Here is a 23,860-nt window from a genome sequence, read left to right as displayed (position 1 = left end):
TACTATTTATGTTCATAATAGATGCAGAAACACTTTTGTTTTCTCTTTAAAGGATTACAGCTGCTTCCTTCTTCTGCAATACTACTGAAATAATTTTTAGTCAGGTTTTTTCTAAGATCAAAATTTGTCCTAACTGTAGTGTTATGAAACCACAAGTCAAACCCTAGTACAAATTTATGGAGCCCTCCTTAAGGGGATTACATTTTATTTGTATTTAGGGACTTATAAGTAGAAGTGAAAAGAAGATTTGGAATTACTAATTTGATGTTATGATTTTGATTAATTTGCTATTCTGTGATTCTTGACTTGGTTTATATACAAATTTTCCTGAGGGCATTAATTCTGCTATGTGGTCTGAGGGGAGCTGAGCCAAACAATACTTTCAGCTTTGGTAAGAAAACATTAAACCTCTCAATGAAAACTTCTCCAAGGTAGAACTGTCTGTATGTTCACTTACCTATGATTTTGGGGATTGTGAAGAGCACCATCTAGTGATAATCAATAATGTCAATATCACGAAAAGGTGATTATTTAAAGTGGACTTAAAGGCACACTGCAAATTCATTTACCAAGGGGTCTGGGGGGCTCCAAAGGAAACAGTGTTCTAGTTGTGGTTTTCTAATATCAGGTACCTTCCCTCAGATCCCCCCAAAAATGCACAATGCATCTAAAGACTGGCTTTGACTAACAGTATGAATACCATGAGATAACAACTTTAATACTAAAATTTTGTTTCAAAAGCTATGTAATCTTACTATGCATTCCATAATGAAACTCTCTACTTCTGTGAATGGCTTATTTTATATTGATCAGCATATATTATATTACTTATAGATATATAAAAGTATATATATAACATACTTATTCCACTGACTGACAATTTAGGTAAAATACTTCTAATTTCCTAGATATCTTTTTTTTTTTTTTTTTTTTTGGAAAGCCAAAAATTCTCAAACTTTGGTCTCTTTTTCTATGAATGATGTCTAACAGCTGCTCCTTCATGAGGGTCTTAGGCATTAAATAGTTTAATAGTTTCACATGTTGGAATTTGCTTATAACATCCATGCTTAATGATATTTTTCCTAGTTTGAAGGATTTTGCAAGCAAGTCTTACACTATCCATCCTGCAAGTATTATTTCAGCATGCAGAAAGCTCATTATGAATATATGATAATAAAGGAAGCTATTTATCCCTTTCAGATTACTTCCATATGCATCCTCTGTAATTAAATCAGTGGCTTATAGCAGCTGGCCTTTGAAGTGAGCTCTGCAGAATAGGAAAATGTAATTTGTGGAACAAAATGCTGATCACTCTATTCCAGCCACATCTGTTAAGCTCTAGTAGTGCAGAGATTTCTGTGCTGAGAGAGCTCATGAAAGTAGAAAGTTTCCTGTATTTCTTTCAGTCCAAGGGAAAATCACTGGAAGTGATGGGAACTGTTCTAACCACATAACAAGATTTGAAGTCAGAGGCATTTTTTCCCACAATTTGCAGTGAATTCACTAAAACTGATGTTTAAGTAAGTAGCTGTACTTTTGTATTTAAATAGAAGTACTACAGAGAGAATGATAAGAGAAAGCAGAGCAAGAATTCCTGGCAGAGAAGATGAGAATTTAGAAAGGTAAGTAGAGAGATGACTGTTTCAGTGGTGGTGGATGAATCAAGATGTCAGAACTCATGATGTGATTCCCCTTGATAGCTGTAGGGGGGTAGAATATAAGTAAATAAAGGTAGTATAGAAAGTAATCTTAACCCCTAAAGAGTTGCAGCTGGGTTAATTACTAAAGATTAGGAACAGGCCTGACTTTAACAGGCCACAGCTGTAGCCAATAATAAGAGTGCTATAAAAGAGTGGGTTCCCTGGTTGGCTGAGGGGAACTGGAGTCAGTTGGCTGCTGTGAGGAGGAGAAGAAAGAGTCAGTGCTTAGAGGAGATGCCTGTGAGAAACATCAAGGAGGCACGAAACTCTAGCAATGTGGAACCTTTGCAATGTAATGACAACAATGACAACAGAACTCTTGCCATAGCACATCTTGGGAACACCTCCTATTACACAGGCACAGACAACAATTGCATTTACTGTTGCACAATTCTCTATGGAGGTACTTTTCTTACAGATGCTAAGCATTTCCAAAGGGATGCCACTTAAACTGTTGGAGACACATTTACAAGATGGGTGTGTCAAGGAGGTACAGACTTGTCCAGCCACACCTGTGCCTGCTGGAAAAGTGTCACCCCCAGCTGCCTGGCACTCCTCTCCCTTTCCTCCTTCCTCTCCTCATCTGGAGGCTTCTGCACTTCAAACCTGACAGATACACTGCTCCTAGGACTGTTGCCTGAGCTGTCAGGCAAAATGAGGTGAGTGAACAAAGCCCTGAAATCTAAATTGTTTGGGGAATACCATTCATCCAACACAAGTCAGTCTGTTGGCAGAGCTAAAGAAAGTGAGAGGGCAGTTACAAGGAGTGCCTTCAACCAGTAAACATTTGCAACTGAGGGATATGGCCACTGCCTAAACTTTTTTCTTAGCTTACACTGATATATTATCAGTCCTTGAATTCATGGCTTCTAGTTTCCAGTGATGTCAGTCTACTCTGTACTATTAGCAATCATTTCTTTCTCTTACAAATAAGCAGATTGAAATGCCTTCAGCTCAAGTGAGTATCTTTGTCCTCACACAGACTTCCAAAACAGATTGGAAAAGAAATATATCAAATAATTACCAAATAACTCAAATAAAAGTTGCATTATGTAACCGTGTTATCACAATACCCCAAATCTAAGGTGGTTTTTTGTTCCTTAGAAGGAAGTGACTTCTACTAGACACAGAAAGCTGTGCTAAACAGATCCATAACAAAATCTCCTACACTCTTCCCAATGAGGATTTTTATTCATGATATCTGCTTCTAATTAAATAACTGCACTATATTATACATACTAAGGTCTAATCCTTTGCCCTTTGAAGTCAATGGCAAAGTTCCCAAAGAATTCATGGGTTAAAAAGTAGCTCCTCTGTTAAGGCTTCCTTTAGTGAAATTTCAACTGTTAGGTTTTTAAAAGAGAGCTTCAGCTTTGCCATCTTTTTGCCATCAGACAACAAAGAGCTCCTGATTTTCCTGTATTAGGCAGAGAGTGCTAGGAAAGGCAAATTTAGTCTGATTGAATTATGCTCCCCTGTCATTCTGTTTGCTTTTCTTTCTGTTGCTGTCAAGAGCCACAATGGACATATGGTGTCTTACATGATTTTTATTTCAGAAACTTTCTAGAAATTCAATATTGCAGTAATTTATGCCATACATGGCATGTTTATGCTATGGAGAAGGTATCAAATGAAATCAGCAGTATAGAACACCACAGTTTATCTACTTTCTTCATAGTTTTGACCCATCACCAGTTCATCTGCTAATCAGTTGTAATATAAAACGTGCTTCAAAACCCAAAGCATCCAGTTTGCTAAGTAGGACCATATTTCTAAAATATACTTACAAAAAGGCAAGTTCATAAAATGATGATTCCACAGCTACTCAGTCCAGGATCACATAATTCTTTTGAAGCAAAAGGTTACCCATGCATTCAGTGCCCAGTCCCAGATGTAGGAAGGAGATGTAAAACAAAGATCCTTAAAGGATTCAAAATCTATTTCTGTGAAGTAGAATGACAACTTGCAGACAGTTTCCCTGCTAAATAATAGAGGGACAGTTTGTGCTGTGCCCAGGACTGCAGAACATTGTAGAGAGCTCAGGGTCTAAGCCTGTTGTCTCTGGCAAGCTTAGAGTCAGGTTTTTATTAGAATTTACCTTCCACATAAGCCACAAATAAGACAGCCACTTTTCACTGTTCTTAGCCCTTCACTGAGAGCAAGGTCCTGAGGTGTTCTGAAGATTTTTGGCCTTCATGCTCAATACCAGGTTGTATTGGCAAGTAACCAAAACACAGCACTTTGATTTTGGTCCATACTGAAGTGTTCCAGTCTAAATGTGTGTTAGTCTGATCCTAAAATTCCCACTGATTGTGGCCTACAGATTCTAATGAAATGGTGCAGATGGGATAAATTACTGAAAAGGGAAAAAATCCACTGTGTAACTTGTGTACTTTAGGTTTGAAATTTAAAACCTTCAAGCTGATATCCAGGGTTTTTTTACTGCCAGTTTTGTTCCAGCCAGTGCTCATGAGTACTGGTTGCAGTCTAAATGTTATCATTTCTGTCCATAGCTAATTCCATGCACAGAATTGTTCCTCTTAAAGCTGACGCTATCTCTGCTAATCCTTCTCTCTTTATAGAGTGCTAACCATTTAACTTATGAAATATGGACCCTTAAAGTAATTTCTGCTCTAAATATTTCTGCTGCAAATAGGAAGAACACTGAGTTCTGAATTTGAAAGAAAAACCTTCCATGATATGCATGAATTGTTAACTGTGTCCTCTTAAACAATCAGACACAATCCTAGAGGACTCTGTAAATCATATTTCCTGTTGTGATATTTTAATGTGAACTTGGCCAGAAGTCTTACTATTACATTCACATTCACAATAAGAATTCCATGGCAGAAAACACAGAACAATGACAAGTAATAATGTCTTGCAGGGTATTTTAAATGTTTCCAGCAAAGAAAGTACAAAATGAAGCCAAGCTCTATACAAAGCAGCTAATCTAATTTAGTAGGAATACACTGTTTGGTTTTTTAGTTTGTTTAGTTTAAATCAGTGTGAATTATGGTGTTCATTCTATTCCATTGAAAACTCGCCTAGTGTGAGAGCTGGAAAAGCATCAGTTGGAAATAAGCACAAATGAATAATACCATGTATCCAAAACATGCTTGTATTTTGCTAAATACTGTGGGAAACATGCCAAAACCAGCTTGGTATGTAGTCCTGTATATCCAAAATGGGCTATACACTCATGTGCTAGTTCAGCCTGCAGTTTTTAAACAACTAGATGGGACTCCAGTGCTAAAGATTTCCACTGGCACAATGGCTGGAATGCAAAAGCCTGGAAGTAGGGAACACAGAGCCCTAACCTTTAGAAGAACGTGTAAACCTTTGTTGGGTAAGGTGAATGGATTTTTTTCTTCATTATCTTTCCAACTAGCACTAGCAGATTTTTCAGAAAAAAAGTGATTTAACAGTGGTCTATTTTAGCTAGATTTGAGGAACATTACTTTGTTCCTCTGTTTTGCAAAATAAATTAAGCTCCAGAAAGCCCAGCTTCTTCCATTCTGTCAATGGAATTTGGTAATCTACTTAAATACAAGCTGAACTATGTCATCTAAACACGTGCAAAAATCTATTGGTTATTAAATTGGGTCAAGGCTTGTAATGCAGTCAAAATCTTCTCCAGGAAAGATGGAGAAACCCACAATCTTCCACATAACTCCTTATGTGAAAGAATATGTAAATATGCCTTACAGAGTTTTCCGAATATCAGCAAATAGTAGCTGTGTCAGATGGTCTGAAGGGTGAATTTGAGAATAAGAGTCTGTCCAGGCTGCAAAAACAAACTATGTTTGGAAATGTATTAGCCAGCAAATTTAAACAAACAGCTTGAAATACAGGCCAAGTAAGGCAAGTTGTGTTTAAAATCATGTAGGTTGACTCTAAACTCCCCTCCTTTACTGCCAAAGTTCAAAAAGAACATTTTAAACATGACTTGTTCTGCTGATTGCTATTGCATAAAGTTGTGCTGAAATCCTGCTTAAGATATCAAGTGATACAAACTCAGTGGGTTTAGCAGGGTGGTGTTAGCTCAGTGCTGAGCCTTCCCCCAGCTTGCTGAGAAATGCAGTTCCAGCAGTACTGGAGAGGAAGATCCTGCTTTCACCAACCTCCTTTACCTGCCTGCAAGTGGGAGCAGGCAAGGTGGCAATTTAAGAGTATGACAACTTAAAAAAGGTTTCCTTCAACCCAGCAGCTGTGATGTTTTCTGTGGATAGTCCAACTGTTTGCTGATACATACATTGCACATGTATATGTGACAGTGGTGTGTTTTGCCTTACCTCAGGATCCAGAGCATAACTGTGCTAACGTCTCTCACTCCCTTATTTTTTTTTCCACTAGACAAAGTGTAGAGATCAACTTGATGAAAACCTCTTGTTGTTGTTCTGTATGTGTCAAGTATTTTGGATAAATGCAGAGAAAAAGCCAAACTACCACAACATAGGCCACCTCTGTTTACATCCAGTGTTAAGTAATCATATTCAGATATTACTTTTCACACTGTTGGTTCAGGTTATTCCCAAGTCTTTGAGTTTCACTTTCTGTTTCAGGTTGCAATGAATCCAAAATGATGAAACTAAGACTTGAAATCTGAGCATGTTGATGGACAAGGGCACAAGTCTAAAATGACCAGGCAGCCAGTTGTCACATGCCATTACTGAGCCAAAGGTAAAGCTACAATTTGGGAAGCAGTAGCAGAAGCCTCCTTGTAAGCAACCATTCATTTTTACTTTTAGTACACGGGTCTAGATTTCCTTTGAAGTGCTTATAGGTCAGAGTCATCCAACTTGCCTCCCTTAAATATTAGAACTATTTGGTTAAGTTGCCAAACATGAATTACCAAGACTTTGACAGATACAAACAGTGAGTCCATCAAATTACTGTTTGGTGCAGGTAACAAATATGCTCAGAATAATCTACCTCTCTTGCAAATATTATTTAATAGAGTCACATTGCAGATGAATATAAATCTAATCATCTATAGGACAACTCCATTAAATTACCTGTTGCAGAAGAGATGCTTCTTTAAGGATATAACTTTACTGCTAACTATTGTTAAGTATTAAAAGGGAAAAGTCACAGGACTTTCTTTCAAATGCTAGTTCAGAAAATCAGCCATTATTTTCTATATATTTTAAATTAAAAACTGCAAAGAAATTTTCAAGAAAAACCACAATGATATTCATTTAAAAATATTCTTTGAAGTATCTCATGGTAAAGCGGAAAGGACATCATGCGTTGCTGAGCTTTTATATATCTTGAATACTTATCCTTCTAGGGTCACTGCTACACTGAGATTTCCCATCTCCTGCTTTGGGAAAGCCATCCTACAGCACCGCACTGACATGCTTTAGTGGAGGGATACACTCAACCACTGTTTTCCTTAGCTTTGGACTCATGATTAAATTTTTTTTAAAAAAAACATCAATTTATTAGATAACTTTCTTAGCACAGTGTGCATTTGCTCATAGCATTTAAAATACTTTATTTTATATTGCAGCAGTATATAGGATATGCAAATTCTTTTTAACTGAAAATAAGTTTTCATTATTTGCAACACTTTTGGACTTCACAAAGTAAGTTGGTGTACAGAGACAGGGTTTAGAGGAGGAGAATTGTTAAATATAAATAAATATAAATTCTTATACGTCTACAGAAAATGAGTCAAATTTATATCTTGAATAAGGGTTTGAAATAGACAAGCAGAATGATACTTTCTCATAGTTCAGAAAAATCCATTTCTTGCAATCTCACACTTAAAAATTACTGAAAGTTCTTGAATCTAATTTAGTGGTTGTAAAATTATTTGCTGATGAAAGTTGTCTGTTTTGTCTGCAAAAGTACTTGTGAAAAAGTATCGAGATATTTTTTGGTAAAAGGTTTGTCTTTATCTCTCCATTAACATTTTGTTTGGTAATGGAAGACAATAATTTATACTGCAGGCAAAACTCATGGATTTTAGTGGGAATGCTACTTGAACATATGCTTTAGGAGCTAGGCAGAGGGGAGGTGGTTTACATATTCTTTATACATGTAATAAAACTATTTAAAAAGGCATTAAAAAAACTGGTAAAAGCTGCTTCTGTCAGTGAGTGGCAGTGACTTATCCCATCAGCTGTAAAAGCAATATGTTTCCTTTATCCAAGAGTAGGTAGTGTGAATTTGGGAATTTTGTATCCTGACATATTTTAAAGGATTATCTCATTTCCCTTCATTTCATATCCCTCTCCATTTTAGATCTATATCACAATCACTTCTCCACACATGACCGGTACCTGAGTGCCCTTCCCTCTGCTCTAACAAAGGTTAGCAACCCCTCTGGAGCTTTCCCTTTCATTCACAGGAAAACAAACTTGTACCTGTGAGGTTTTTTTCTAAAAATACATATTATTATTTTCTGAATGTGAGTATATATTCCTGGGGACTTTCCCATTAGAAAATATTATGTATTACTGAAAATACAATACAGTAATACAATACAACACAACTACCTCAAGTCCCAACCCAGTCTTAAGTGGCCCAGTCTAGGATGTGAACATGAAAAATAAAAAAAACAACTCACCCTGGAATAGACCATTTTTATCAGGAAAACTAAAGTTTAGTCAGAATCTTGTGGGTTTTACTTTTGATTTTATGTAATCTAGGCCACTTGCCTTTTACCGTTGATCACCATTTTAAAGCTCTAGTTACAAGTTTTCACTAGATGGCAGGAGTCCACTGCCATCTGTTCTCAGAGGCTTTACTTGCACACCAACAGTTGCCCATTGGTAGGAAAAAAAGTGAAAAAAAATTCAAGTTTTGTAACACATGGAAAAACAAACAAAAAACTTAACAGAAATGAGAAAAATTATTCAGACCCTCAATAAATCACAGTTTTGTTATTGGATATGATTAATATGATAGGCTGGAAATAAGTGAAAAGAATAGTGAAAGATGTTCTTTTCTTGACAGAGGAGCTAAAAGTACCTTCTATAAAAGGAGGTCTATTTATTGTTTCTGCTGTTTGTGAAAAAGTTGACTGATACAGTAATTAAAGTTAACTAATAACCAAGTGTATTGACAGCCTGAGAAAGTTACAGCTTAAATACTAAACTACTGATGGAAAGCACATATAAAAGTCAAACAAACACACTCAGTGTAGTGCGTTACCCAGATACTGGAAGGAGATAAGGCACATTTTAAACTCTCTCCCTCGGTTTAACGAGGCAGAGCTCATGGGATGATGATCACTCCCTGAACTGTTTCAGCCTCTGGTATTTTGCTGAGCTCAGAGCTCTGGACAAAATTTGTCCCTCTTGTCTAAGGGAACAGAATGCAGCTCCATACAGTTACATAAGCCTTCATAACCGTGACAAATCTTCATTGTTGCACTGGAGTGAGCACTGATTTTTAACAAAACTACCTTTGAAAAATTATTGCTGCAAGTTGGGACTACCAGTTCCTATTTTTAATTTATTGTCAACTTCTACTGTCTGTCTTGCCCTCCTTCTATACGTGCAGATAATTTATAAAGTGTCCAGTAATATTCAGCGTTGCTCATGAAATATAAGAGGGGATGTTTGGCATCTATTAAAGCTGCTTCTGAGACTGGATAACTTTCCAAAACCAGAGATAAGTCAGTGTAATGCTTTCCAGGATTCCCAAAATAGTAAGAACATTTTCTCATGATAAAGCTGTATTTATTCTATGACCAGAGTAGAAAAACTATCATAAATAGATGACTGAAGCAGCATTTCCTAATATGAGATTGAGTTTTGTGATGTGCTGAGTGCACTCAGAGCCAGAGAGCGAGGCAAACAGGAGCTGAAAGGCACACATCGTGTCACAAGTGAAACATTCAGCATCTAACAAAATATGCAAGCTACCCAAAAGTAATAATCCTTTTTTATTGAAACTGACAGAATCAGCACCTGTAGAGTCTCTGCAAAACCCGTTAGCAAATTCAAACAAGCATCACAACAAGATCCACACCATTTCCCTGGAAGCAGGATGGATTTAAACAAAGTGCTCCTGTCATCCGTGCCCACAAAACTCCAACATCTTTCTCTCGTGCTCCTACCTTGGCGATTTGCAAAGGCTGCTTGTGCTCCTTGCCCCCTTGCAGCCTGAAGCCCCACGGCGCCCCTCCGCTCATAGCAATGCAGAGATAATCCCCTGTGCCCATTTTCTCGGTGCAGTTGGGCAGCATTCACAGGCGGGAGAACATGAAAAACTTGGCTTGCAGATGTTCAGCGAGCTGCAGATCCGTGTGCCGGGCAGAGCTGGAGACCCAGAGCACCACACTGTTGCTGCTGCTGTGTACTGCACGAGCAAATGCAGGCATTGAGGGGAAGGGAAGAGCTCCCTCGCCCCGAGGGCACAGCCCACTCTGGCGTCACATTCCGATGCTCAGCCCACCTTCAAAGTAAAGAAAGTGAACTTGGAGCTGAAGGGAATGCAGGCAGAGACTCTGCCGTGAGGCAGAGAAGGCTGGCTTTGAAAATGATTATCCTGCCAGCTAAATCAAAACAACAGCAAAAAGAAGTGTACATTTCCCTGTGACAATTTACTTTAGTAAATGGTGCCAGATGTTTTAAACTCTAATTTACCCATGTCTTGCATTTTTACTCCAAGCAGAATCTCAAGTGAAACACCATGTACATCCTCTGAATAACTGATTCATTTAGACTGAACTGGCTTTAGGATTTTCATCTCTACTCTGCATGTACTTTCTGCAGCACTGCAGGAGAAAAGCTGTGTAATTTCCCTGTCATAGAATTGCTTCTTTTTCTAGTTCTCTCTGGCCTCAGTATAGTTTAACATGTACTGCAGTTTAGCAATGACCTGAATTACTGTTGGACCCTAATAATACCTGTTCTTATGCAGTCTGCTGCCTTTCCTACCAGAGAGGGGAAGGGGATTAGTAAAATGAAGTATCAGATCCCTCTACAGATGCTATCAATGGATGGTTTGCAATATGTTGTTAAAGGGGAACCTTACTATGAGCACCAAAAAAAAAAAAAGAAATTCAGTGGGATGGTTTAAGAGGTGACTGTTCTTCAGTGCTGGATGAATATTCCTCTAGCTGGATGTTAAAAACTGACAGCTTTATCTCATATCACCTCAGCCCAAAGTCAGGTAGCCTGGTTTAAATCACATTGCATTTTGAACTATGCTGGTTCTAAAGGAGAGTTCAGCAGGTGAGCAGTCTTTATGTCTGGACAAGTTTCTGAAAGAAACACCTTTTGCTTTGAACCCAGGGTACTGGGACACAGATTCTCACAGTATAAATTCACTCAAGTCCCTCTCTGAAATGTTTCCACTTGGTTGGTTCTAAGCTGTCAGATATGTTGGGGTTACAGGAAACCCTCATCATTTAAATTACATGACTTTGCATCTAAGCAGCAGGTAACCACTGAGGGCTTAAATCTATCCAGGGCATCTGCCAATTAAGTGACCCCTTGAATGAAGCTTCAAAGGCAAAATATCAAGGTAGAGACAGGATCTTGTGTCAAACTAAAATATTCTGCCTGGAAAAATAGACTTTTAGGAGCCTGAACACTTCATTAGTCTTCTAAGACACCAAGGTACACAAAGGCTGGGTGGGGAGAAGATCCCTGATCAAACAGAGGAAAATGTCACTCTCTCAACAACAGGATTTAGTAGGAGGAAGAGTGCTTGCTTTATTGACTACAAGTCAACAGCTCTGGAGAAGCAAAACAGGCACAGGTTGCCATATAATGAAATACTTTAAGAAAACACCATCAGAGAAGCCATACTAGGAAAGGGGATGGCCTGTAAAGGGTTTTGAGTGCAGACACCTCACTTGAAATAGTTGAAGGTAGCTAACTGCTTATTATCTTCTGCAGTGTTGATGTGTTGTGGTAGCAGACAGATTTTTAGTCTTTCTCTAGGCACAATCTTGCTTTAGACAAAATTCTCTCCTTTTAACCTAATGATGCAAGTATTTAAATATTTTATGGCAATAAATCTCTTCAGTAAATAGCTGCAACAAATGCTCTATAACACTCTGTTAAATACAAAAATTAGAAATCTGTTTGTGCAGAATTTATCACATAATTATTAGTCCTTCAAATGTTACAAGTTTTATGACAAAATGCTTAATTACTGTTAGGGTGTTTTGAGCTTGTATTAGTCTCTCGTCATTTTGGTAAAAAGGAGAATAATCAAATCTGATCTCTGCTTCTGAACTTCTTCATATACTTATTGGAGAAACCAAATTAAAGAGAATCACCCCTGCCTTTGGATGCTCACACATGTGATGGTAATTTGTACTAGATACAGACGTCTCTGTCACTTTTGACCACATAACTGTACTGTGTATATTATTAGAACAGAACAACCTTGATTAGTGATTACTCAGCTGAAAAAATGACCAGTCAGAACACCAGGATCTGTGTGATTTTGGTGTATGATAAAGCTTTGGGGATACTTTAACCTGGTCCATTTAAGGTGATAGAGGACTCTTCGCTTGAACTGACAAGAGCTGTGATCCTGATAGGAGACAAAAAAATAGGAGAAATAACTTTTGTCTTGTCAGCATGTTGAGGGAGTTTTCTAACAACAATTTCAATCAAATTGCTGCTTTCCTCTAAGGGCTAATTTCTTGTTTGCTCTGCAGTAAACCATTTGAAGTCTGTAACTATTCCCATGATGGGGACACCCAAAGCTTCCTATGTCTTAATCTCTCACAGAACATTCCCTAGGCCTTAACAATTCCCAGTTCTTTATATGAATTTCTTAAATGCTTTTACTGAAGCATGTTTTGCTTTTTAATACAATTCATATCCTTTTTTACCCTCCTGCATCCTTTGGGATTTCTGAATGCTGGTCAGAAACTGGACATCAAGATTAAAGTGGAGTCCATATTGGAGTTTATGACTTTTGGTCTCTGTAATTTGTAGATTTTAAATAAATTGCATAAATTCTGAGATTATTTTCAAAACACACTGGAAAATTTCAAGCTAATGCTAACTACAGCCATTTAACCACTCCCACCATCTCCATTGTTACACTAAAACCTAAAGATCCAGTTTTAGGTAACAAGTGATAAAACTTTGGTGTCACAAATAATCCTATAAACTGGGAAAATGACAAGTGGCAGAACTCACTCAAAATCTATCTGTGTCCAAATACAGGGAAAGCTTTGGCTTCAATCTAATCTTGTATGATGAGATCTGTATTACAACATTTCCAGGTCAAACTTCCTCTTGCTCATCTCCCTTTAAGAACTGCCAGTCAAGAAACCCAGCACGATAGCCTGGATGAGCTGTGATAAGGTAGGAATAGCCACACTTGTAGAATAGCCAAAGTGAGGCCATCTATCCTGAAATATTGTCTCTGATAATAGATGGAAAATAGAACATGGAAAACAGTGCCTGTCTTTCCCCAGGGAGCCTCCACTCAAAGATTTCCTCAGCTGGATGTGGCAGCTCTGTACTTTGTAAGAGGAATTTCTCTTCCATGAATTCTGCAGTTGTTTGCTCTTGAGCCCACATAACTTTTAGTATCTTTAGTTGAGTGTGGGAAGTTATCCCTAACTAAATAGTGACATAAAGAATCACCTTCTCTGCCTTGAATCTGGATCCTGTAGGTTCATTTGATGTCCCCTGGTTCATGGATCAAGGCAAACTGTGACCAAGCAATCCCTAGGCACTTATTTTACAGACCTTTTGCACATCTACCTTTTTTTCAAAGAGAGAATAGAATAATTAATCATTCTTTACTATCTCCACCTTTCATTTTCCTCATTTTCTTTCTCTACTTCCTCTTTAGTTCTAAGTCCTTTTTGAAATGAGGGTCTGCAACACCACATGTGCTTCAGGGAGCAGACAAAGTTGGGATTTGTGCAATAACACAATGATATCTATTTTGTTCTCTATTTGCTAACCTCAACACTCCTAATTTGCTTTTTCAGACACTGTAGAATTAATGTGTTCCTGGAATTACCTTTCAAAATCTTCAAGTCTTGTCTGTTACTGCTTAGTTCAAAGCACATAGTTTTATATGTGAATTAATGTTTTTTTCCCCAATGTGTATCACCTTATACTTCTAAGCCATGTTATGGTATGGCTGCTTAGTTTTCTTAAAAGCCTTTGGTGAAGGAATTTGTTGAAAGCCTTTTGTAAATCCAAGATCAATCAGATCACCCTTATCCACATGTTTTTTGATCCCCTCAAAGAGCTGCCTTATGTTTGTGAGGCAGGAGTTCCTTTTATGAAAACTGTTTGAACTCTTCCCAGATAAGTCATATTTATCCAGATGTCCACTGTTCCATATTACAGCTTCCACCTCTTTGTTTTGGATAGATATCAGGCTGACAGACTTCTTGTTTTCTGAGTCTCTCTTGGAACACTTTAGTTAAAAAATGGCACTCTCTAATCTCAGTAATGGTCAGCTATTTCAGCTTTGAATTCCTCTAAAGCTCTGTGTAGTCTTGGTGACCACTTCTTAGGTTTTTTTGCTTCATCTGCTGCCACTTGTCCATATATTTTCTCCTTGTGCTGTCATAATTTATGATACTGAACAGTTTTACTACAAGTGGATTAATCTAAAATCCAATAATCAAGTATTTCTGCAGCTGAGTTCAGAAGACATTGTTCAAATGTGAGAAGAAATAAGATATATGATTGTCTTTTCATCCAGCAATAAAAGCAAAGCTTTCATTTCACCTACAGTAGTATCCTAGGTCTGTGGATTCTTTAAAAATGCAAACATTTCCACCCATTCCTTAGTAATGAGGAAGAGACAGAGGGAAAGGGGATATCATGATCTCTAATTTATGGGCAGCATTTTACTGTAAGTACCCAGATGGTCTGGCTTCCTCCTTTTTCTGCATTTCATTTTCTTTTCATATCTGATTTTTTTCCACATTAAAATCAACATAAGCTAGTTCTCCAATAATACTTATTTTCACAGCTTTCTAGATTTAACTGTATCATCTGTAAACAATTTAACCAAATACTCAATTTATTGTAGAATGTGATTTTAGCCAAATGGGAGAATCAGCAGGGGAAAAAAAAAAGCTGATGCTTATTTGCTTGGTGGGGTTTTTTTGTTTGTTTTTTTTTTTTTTTTTTTTTTTTTTTTGTTAGTTTGGTTTGGTTTTGGGGGGCTTTTTCTGTTTGTTTTTTTTTGTGTTGTTAATTATGTGGAGAAAATCCCTCACTTGTAAATATATAGCTGGTTTAATGAAAAAATTATAAAATCACAGCCATGCCACTTAATAAATCATGGCACATAGTCTCTTCCAAATGAAGGGAAGACAACCTCTTCCAATATATCCCTTCAAGTTTTTTTTTAAAGTGACTTTTGCAAACTGGGCAGTCAGGCACCTCAGCACATGTTGTTTTCCCAAATCATTGCCTAATAGCACACCTTGTTTCATAGTCCTACAATTCAGTAGTTACATAAGGCAAAAGCAAATTTTGAAGGCAGATCTAAACATCATTTTCCACAAATGTTACAGAAGTAGAAAAATAAACTTCTGCTTAATTGCTACCCTTAAGTTTTTTTCTCCTGACTTAAGAAGCAACAAGGAACAGAGACACATGGAAAAGATTTAATTTTCAAAAGAGGTATAAAATGACAATGTGAATTAAATATATTGATGGAAGGTTCAAATGCGTGGCTCCAGCTAACATCCATTAAAGCTGATTCTCTTCATCTTTTCCCAACAAAACTCTCTTGTCCTACAAGACAAATTAATAATATCCAGATGTTTTAATTGCATGAGGAGCCTTGCAGTGCACTGCCAGATGGATTTGCTCACTGGAAGTACAGACATTGAGTGGCAAAGGTACCAAAACCAGTAATACCAAGTTCTTAATGAAAACAAATCAAATACAGAGGTCATAGATAATTCTTAGCTACTTATAAGGCTAGACAGGAAAACTCTGCTCACACTCATATTAGGCATGAGTAGTTCCTCGCCAGTAAAGGTAAAAGCTTTTAATTTTAATCCCTAATGTGGATTATAAGGCAAGGCACTGTATGATGAGTTGGAATTTTAGAACTAGCCCTGCTTTCTTGATTTTTTCCCCAGCTTCAAGACTGGCACATAAAGCACAGTGGAAGAAGCACAGAAAAGTACAGGAGGGTATTTCTCATCATTTAGGTAACTGGGTGTCATCCTAGATTAGGAGTTTTGGATCTGTTGTGAGAGGGAAAATCCAAATAAATTGGCAAAAGAAGCCACTTTCCTCCAAAACACAGAAACAATGTTGTTAGCATTGAGCATTGCTGAATTATACAAGAGAAAATGGAAACTTGTGTAGAGAATGTAACTACAGTCCAATTAAGGAGCAGCTCTCAAATCATGTACACAGGGCCTCTGCAGCCAGAGACCTGCACCATTAAATATAAGACATAAGAATGTATAAAAAAGATAACTCAAAGAGACAAGAATTGGGGGAAGAGACCTCTCATGTTTCTTCGGTGTTTGTCCTACCTGTTCCTACCACAGCCAGTCTCGGATAATCAGGAAATACTTTCCTAAACTAGCTAAAGAGAAGTTAACTTTTTTTTTTCCCCTGAACTTCTTGGAGAAAATTCTTTTGAGGTTTTCCTTTATGAAATGACAAGGATTTCAGATTGTGTCCAAAAATTAATTCACAAAATAGCTACAAGACTTTGTTGTGAGAGAAAGTAAAACACATTCACTGCAAGGTTTATGAACATGGGAGAAAAATTGTGGTGCTGGAATTACTGTTTCTTATTAATCTAGGAGTAATGTTTTGGGCTAGAATTCATGTTTCCAGGTGCCATTCCACTGCTGGTTTTACTTATCCCTGTGTTTTAGCAAGTAAGAACTAATTTACTCTTGGGACTTGGAAAGACTCTTAGGTGTGTATTTCCTTTTCATTTTGATTCCCAGAAGATGGGATGACTACATTTTTGGCTTCAGTAGTTGGAAAAATTCTGATAAAAGCCTCTAAAGTAAAAAGAAAGCTATTTACATGTCATTTTTGTTCTGGTTTTGGCAGGGAGATGCTGCATCACATTCTTCCTAACAGAGCCTATGAGAATCAAAATTGATCTTCTCTGCCAAAGCTTGGAAGAGCCTTGAATGGAACACGCATGTAAGTAATGCAAGCAGGTGTTTCACTTTGCTCACCTCTGCCCTAATGCTTCATCCTGCTCTTTGAATTGTCATTTAAAGGGGGCAGTTAAGTAACACAGCACCTTTTAACCATCTGTTCATTTGAAACTGTTGGATTTTATGGTCTCCCCTCTTCCTATTGAGAAAACATTTCATACAAGCATGTTGGGCTAAAGAAATCCACCATGCCAAATTCTCCTCTGATGTACAACAGTGAAATTAATCAAGAGAAATCACATCATATTCAGTTAGAAAATATATTTTCATCATAGCTGAGATATGAATTAGGCCCAAATAATCTACTAAAATTTGAAATATGGTTTAGTGGGAAATTTATGATTGAATACAAATATTTAAAATTAGTCTGATGAATACTCTCCTGCATCAGATTTCATCTTTTAAATTTTGTTTCCTTTTAGCAAGTGTAGAGGTGATTCACTCCCCTTGACTGGTTGCTTTGAAAGAGCTCAATTACATGCATGGCTGCAGTCCAGCATAAAAATCAACTATTTTTGCATTGCAGTTTAAAGCAGGTATTGTTTCTTACTTGGAAGTCTCCTAAGAATGAATTTTTCCATAGTGAAAACAAGAACAGGAGAAGCAGAGAAAAACTGAGCTATAATGCAGTACAGGTCTCAGGGAGTTTGGGTTCTGTTACTTCACTGGAAAATTCTCATTTTTTGGTCTGGGCCGGGAAAATGGGAGAAATAGCTGCTAGAAGCCTTGAGAAATGTGATAACTTCTGAAATTCTCTGCTTGGAGTTTGGTAGTTTGATAGTTTGAGTCCTCCTGGAGTATCCTTTCCTTCCCTCTTTCCTCTGTATTACCAACTAAGCTGTAGGGTTTGTGAAGCAGTTTCTAACACTCACAGCTGCAGGGAAGTGTTTTGCTCAGTGTCTGTCCCAGTGGGTCTGATGTTGGTGGTTCCAACTACAGCATCTGTCAAAAGGACAGGGCATAAAAAGTCACCTTGGCATCAAGTCCTGCCTGCAAAAGGCAGCCAGCATTGCTCACTCTGCCTCTGAATGGTTCTGGTTAGGCTTTACCAGAGAAGCAGAGGTGACACAACCAGGACCTCCTGCATGAAATGTTACCTTCCATCCAAATAACTGCAATAGATTAAAAAGCAATCCAGCTATCTTCATTCCTGGCAATAGGAACAAGAATTCCAACTCTTTGATAACTAATTCCTTTCCAAGGGGAGCAGATTCTATTGGAAAAATCTTCCCTCCAAGAACACCTTGATGTTTAACCCCTGCTGATCCTGCAGCCTTGCCTGTTGTGCTGCATCTTCTTGCCAGGAACCAGTTTCCAAACTTCTCAACTCCTTCTGCCTCTGGTTCAGGCCTCTGCTTTGGTGCTCATGTACTCTGTAGCTGGCCTTGACATGGATCTGTCTGTTTTCCAGACAACTGCCCATGTCTGCAAATGCTGAACAAGGGCTTTATGTGCCTCCACAAGGCAAAACTACCACACGTGCTGTGACACCAAGCGTGGCGTGGAATTTTGCTCCTGCCCTTAATTTTAACTCCAGCTGCATCTCCTATCCCTCTGTTGCTTCTATGGAGTAAAAATAACATGATGGATTTTTTTAAAAATTAATTCTGATGTTTATTTTTGTTGATCGTGGGAAAGGCATCAATTGCTTTATACTAAAGGTATCCATATAGCATGAACCCAGTATTTTTGGGTTTTCTTACAGATTACTTTGTGATCAAGACTAATATTTAACATTAATGGTGGAATAAAGCAGAAGCACAGTTAAAGTAAGAACACACATAGAAGTATTTACATCTTAAGTAACTCAATTAAATCACCAGTTTGTTATGAAGAACTCACTCAGCTACTCTTTTTTTATTGCTAGTAAGTTTGAGTACTGCTCTATAGCAAGACTCCACTACTACATCAGAAATTTTAAACACAAGCAGGAAACAAAATGAAACCCAATGTAAATAAAGCTGCTTCAGATGCTTTTGAGTGTAAAAGTGAAATATATCAATGTTTAAGAAATTCCATACATTCAGCAGGTAAACACAGAAAGGCTGGTTTAACTTTCTGCTGTTCTTTCAGACTGGTGGCCTAATGTTTATTCACAGTTCATTATAAGGGATACATTATTAATCAGATTATACTAAGACCTCATCTTTGGTTTTATGTTAGAGTTCATTAAGTAGCAATTACAGCAGGATAATCAAGTCTTGGGGTTTTTTTTGTTAAGCACAGGTAGTGCAGTCTTCCACTCTCATGCATCTTAGACAGTAGTGAATGAATTTTAAAAATAATTGAAATTCCCCAACTGAAACATCACAGCAGTTTTCTCAGAACACCACATCTATCTCCTGTAAATGTTCCGGATCAAGTTGCCAGAATGTTGATTTCATTAGAAAACCAAAATAGCAACAGTCAGTGAGAGTGAGCAGAGAAGTCTCACAGCTTGCAGGTATTGGGAAATCCAGAGGCTTGAACTAGCCAGAGAGTATTTGTTGGGAGAAAACAGCCAGTCATTTTTCTAAAGCACATTTGCTTTTGTAATGTGTGGCTTGCATAGAACTTACCACATGTGGACCATAAAGTGTTTTATAAAAATTTCTGTTTAACTGAGTTTCAGGGAAAGAAAGTGGTTTTAGGTAAAAGGGATCAACTTAACAGGAGATCAGGACCTGGGCTTTAAGGCAAGTACCCTGTTCTCAAGACCCAGAGTATCTCCTGAGTAAATAACAGCATTGAGTACTCTTTCACTTGCATGTAGTTTTTCATGCCTAAATAGAATTTTTTCTTTGCAGAAGTGCCTCTACCAACAGTCTCTGAGGTAGGCATTGAATGCCCCCTGTGCTGGCTGGGTTTTGTCCTCTGGGGGAGTTAGGGAGCATTGAGACAACAGGGGCAGTCACTGTGGATTTCCCAGTTGCCAGTGATGTTGAAAAGAGTTGGGGCAGGGAAGAAATGAAGCACTCCCAGTCCTCCCATCCTCTGCAGGATATAACAAAATCCAGCCATTTCTAGGGTAAAACAGTGCAACTGCTCTAAAGCTTACCAGCGACCAACAAAACATCCCAGTTCACAGCAGGGAATAAAATGTATTAATCAGTCTAAAGAATTTGCAGGTGAATTCAGACAAACAGAATACAAGTTCATGAATTGGAATTGGATTCACACTTCTTCTCATCCAAAAATACTTTGGAAACTTTAATGAGCACAAGGTGCCAGGACGTCTTTATGCTGGAAGCAGCCTGAGGGGTAGCACAGCTTTACCATCACTGTGGAGTGGGAGGTCAGCACTCAGCAGAAGGGAAAAGGGAGATTCACTGGCATGATCCATGTGCTCAGCAATCCCTAATGGCCTCCCAGTGATCTCCTCAACTGGCCAGGACCCACCGTGGTTCTGGGTGCTCTGATCCACAGCCTGAGTTACCTTGGTAAACAAAAGCCCAACAAACCAGTCAGGAGTTATTCTTCCTTTACTGTGGCCTGAGCTGAAATTTGTGATAGTGGACAGTCCCTGTAGGAAGTATCTATTAACATGGGGTACATAAAATATACAGCAATGAATGCATGGCCAGAACATTAACATTTCTGTATTGTTTGTGCTGAATAACAACACCTACAGACATCAGTCTGGTATTCTGAAAACCCCTGGATGTTTTCATTCCCTGTAGGGCAGTGTTTAAAGGGTGCACTCCAATAATGTTTTCTAATTGCCTTTGAGACTGTCGAATCAAAATATCAGTATTCACTTCTGCTGTACCCTCTTTCAGGTTTCTCCTGTGGTTAGCTTTTTATGTTAGAAATGTAGCTGAGTCACAGCACTGATGTGTTTCTTCTGATAGTAGTGTTCTGATTTCTGAAATATTACATCTTTTCTTTTTCTTCATATAGCATTTTCTAATCTGACACATGATTTTTTTGAGAGGAACAGAATTAGTTCAAAGTTTCACTGTTTTTTTTTATACCAAAGTCCTTGCCTTCATTTTAATCAAATAATATTTTTAAATATAATTTCCATTTTTCTTGTAAAGCACTTTACACTGAGCAGTAAGCTGTTTTTCATAGACCTTAAATATACAGTAGGCAAAGCATTAAAGAAGATTTTAGTGGATATATGTAAGCAAGATAAGAAAACAAAGTATTTTTTAATGTAAATAGCTCTTGGGACCCTTCTGATGTGCAAAAGCAAACCTGTAGCTTGCCTGAAGGACATACAAATGAAATAAAAGAAGAAAATCAGTTTCAACAAAAAGAAGCACCTTTTAAAATGTATAATCCTTGGAGTTTTATGAACTATTCCTTGTGATGAAATAGTCTTTACTTTAAAGAACATACCAAATATTGCCCACATCTTCCCCTAGGGAAAGGTTTGTTCTGATTCTTCCTTGCACCTTGTAGTGATGCTGTATTTTAAGGACATGCACTAACTGAACAGGTTAGGATAGGATTTAGGTTTCCTGGAATCACACACACATTGTCTTAATGGGCTGTGCTATGAGATAGAGACAGAAGATCTGCATGGTTTGCACAACTGGGGCTTTTTATAGACCTCAGTAATTTCTGGGAACAGTCCAATCTCAAATTATTTGAAAAATAATAATAACAACTAAAAACCAAATTTTATCATGTTCTCTGGAAGATTTGAGGTAGCCTTCTATAGAGCCTGTGTACTACTCCAAGTTAGGTCTGAAATGTATGAAATCACATTCATTTTCAGCAGCATTGCATAGGTACCACTACGGATAAATTTTCCAACCTAATTGATTCTGTTAAGAAAGCTAATTTAACCTACAAGTTCATCATCGCTGACAATGATTGAGACCAAACCAGTCTGACTCTCAGATTTTATGGCAGAGTTCAATTAAAATTATTTAATACAATTACTTACAATAGTTTAGCAATACTGCATTCTCATTTCATTCACATTCTCATGTGAAATTATATTCCAGACCTAAAACACACTTTAGTCTTTAATGATGTTTCCACGTTTCTGAAATTGAAAACCTTAAAATACTTTAAATGTTATAGGTGAAAACAGAAGATAAATCCTACTTGTAGTTCCAAACATGCAGACTGTGACATGCTGCATGCCTTTTGTCTCAGTGTGCCAGACTAAAGGAGAACAGGAGCATCCTTGAAAAAAAGAGGCTTCTGGATCCATTTCCAGAGTGGGCCTGAATTAAGGGAGGAACTTCCAATGCCATGGCTTCTCCATGGTATCTTTTGCTGATCTCATGTTTCAGTTTCACTGGAGCTGATTTCTGGGAGGAGAAATCTGATAGTGAGGATTCAGTGGCCAAGAAAGTGCAGGGTTCCTCAGTGCTGAGTTATCCACAGCTGCTCACTGTTAATAGCTCAGAGAGAGACACAGCAGGACTGCTGGGACAGTGGCTGCCTGTCTCCCTGGCAAAATAGGGAATGTCCAAACTTAAACCTGTATTTTCCTCAGTGGCATGGTATTTCAGAAGAGTTTTTGCATAACTTTAATGTGTCTGTTACAACCAGGAAAAGAGATAAGGGTGAGGGGTGGAACTACAGCACAGCAATGATGAAAGGCATTGGTTTGCATCCTGCTTATGAAAGAGTCACTGATACCCTGCAGTATCAAAACCACAAAACCACATCCAGTTTAACCGATGCTTGTCACCTCAGGGATGACATTTTCCATTCTGATTAGACAGTTGGGAGAGATTTGGAAGCTTTTAGACTTCCCTTGACATATCCAATGTATTGGCTCTGATAACACATCGAAAACCAGCTTATATTATTTAGTGGTGAATCCAGCTCTGGTTAGCAAGAATGAGACAGACCAAGCCCTGTTCTTGCCTGCTTAGTGTTGCTTGTTGAGGTTTCTAGTTAGTCTTTCATGTAAAGGATGCCATTGTGTATCTTCATTATGACATCTGCTTCAAAGTTCCGGGGGTTTTTTTCAGAAATGAAATGCTTTGGACAGTTTGTTTTGAGCTCACAACCATTACTGAGGTATAGCTCTAGGTAAACTGTTTAGTACTTTCAGAAGACTTAGTAAGGTTGTAGAACGAGGATAGGAAAGCCTCTGGAGCCTGAATTCCAGATACACGTGAGTTATCGGCTGTTGTGGTGTGATTCTTGGGGCTGTCCTGTGCAGGGCCAGGAGCTGGATTTTGATGATCCTTGTGGGTCCTTTCTAATTCAGGATATTCTGTGATTCTTTGAGTGATTGTTTTTTTTTTTTTTTCATCTGCCAGTCTGCTTTTATTTTACCTTAACACAATTATGTTTATTTGTGATCGAGAAGAAAAGTGGCTTTACAAATACATCTTCCTCATGTTACTTCCAATCTCTCTCATGTTACTCCCATGTTTCTACTTTGTTAATTAGAAAAACATTACCTATTCTGTAACCAAGGCAGCATTTTTAAATGCGCTTGGACAGTAATTAAAACCAGAGTATGCAAACAGGTAAAGTACCTGCATCATATTTCACTGGAGATATTCAGGTGGCATAATTTTACATGCAGATATGCAAGATATATATGTGTAAAATGTAGTTGTAAATATACATATATACATCTTCGACCAGGCAGCTGGCCACAGGATGAAAGGATACAGTCTTAAGCTGCTCTAGGGGGCTTTAAGTTTGCCATGAGGAAGAATTTCTGCCAGGATGGATAATCAGCCATTGGAATGGGCTGCCCGGGGAGGCGGTGCAGTCACCGTCCCTGGAGGCGTTTCAGGAAAGCCCGGACGTGGCACCGAGGGACATGGTTTAGTTGACGTGGTGCCGTTCGGTCATAGGTCGGACTCGACGACCTCAGAGGTCTTTTCCAACCCGATTCCGTTTTTTAAGCACATAACGAAGAAAAACAAGTATCCCTTTAGGAACTGGGCTCCGTGTTTGGAGCGGGATGGATCCCCAGGGCCGAAGGAAGCTCCGTGCCAGGCTGACCGCCCCCGGCCGCCTTTCGTCCCCGCCGGGAGGGCACGGCCCGGCCGCGGGCGCGGCCTCGCTGCCCGCACTGCGCAGGCGCGGCCCGCGCCGGGCGGCCTCAGACGTGGCACTCGGGCGCGTGAGGCGGCGG

General features: G+C 38.4%; 1 protein-coding gene across 1 annotated transcript in view; it reads right to left on the bottom strand.

Moving 5' to 3' along the window:
- Positions 1–9,958, bottom strand: part of SYNPO2 (synaptopodin 2) — a 75,420-nt gene extending 65,462 nt beyond the window's left edge. Inside the window, exon 1 of the mRNA XM_058025329.1 lies at positions 9,775–9,958. Coding sequence (XP_057881312.1) covers positions 9,775–9,903 — 129 coding nt within the window. The 5' untranslated portion in view covers positions 9,904–9,958. The remainder of the gene's footprint in view (positions 1–9,774) is intronic.
- Positions 9,959–23,860: the final 13,902 nt, after the last annotated feature.

This window comes from Melospiza georgiana, chromosome 5, assembly GCF_028018845.1.
Source record: "Melospiza georgiana isolate bMelGeo1 chromosome 5, bMelGeo1.pri, whole genome shotgun sequence".
Classification (NCBI taxonomy): domain Eukaryota; kingdom Metazoa; phylum Chordata; class Aves; order Passeriformes; family Passerellidae; genus Melospiza; species Melospiza georgiana.
This window is presented reverse-complemented; position numbering and strand designations above follow the sequence as displayed.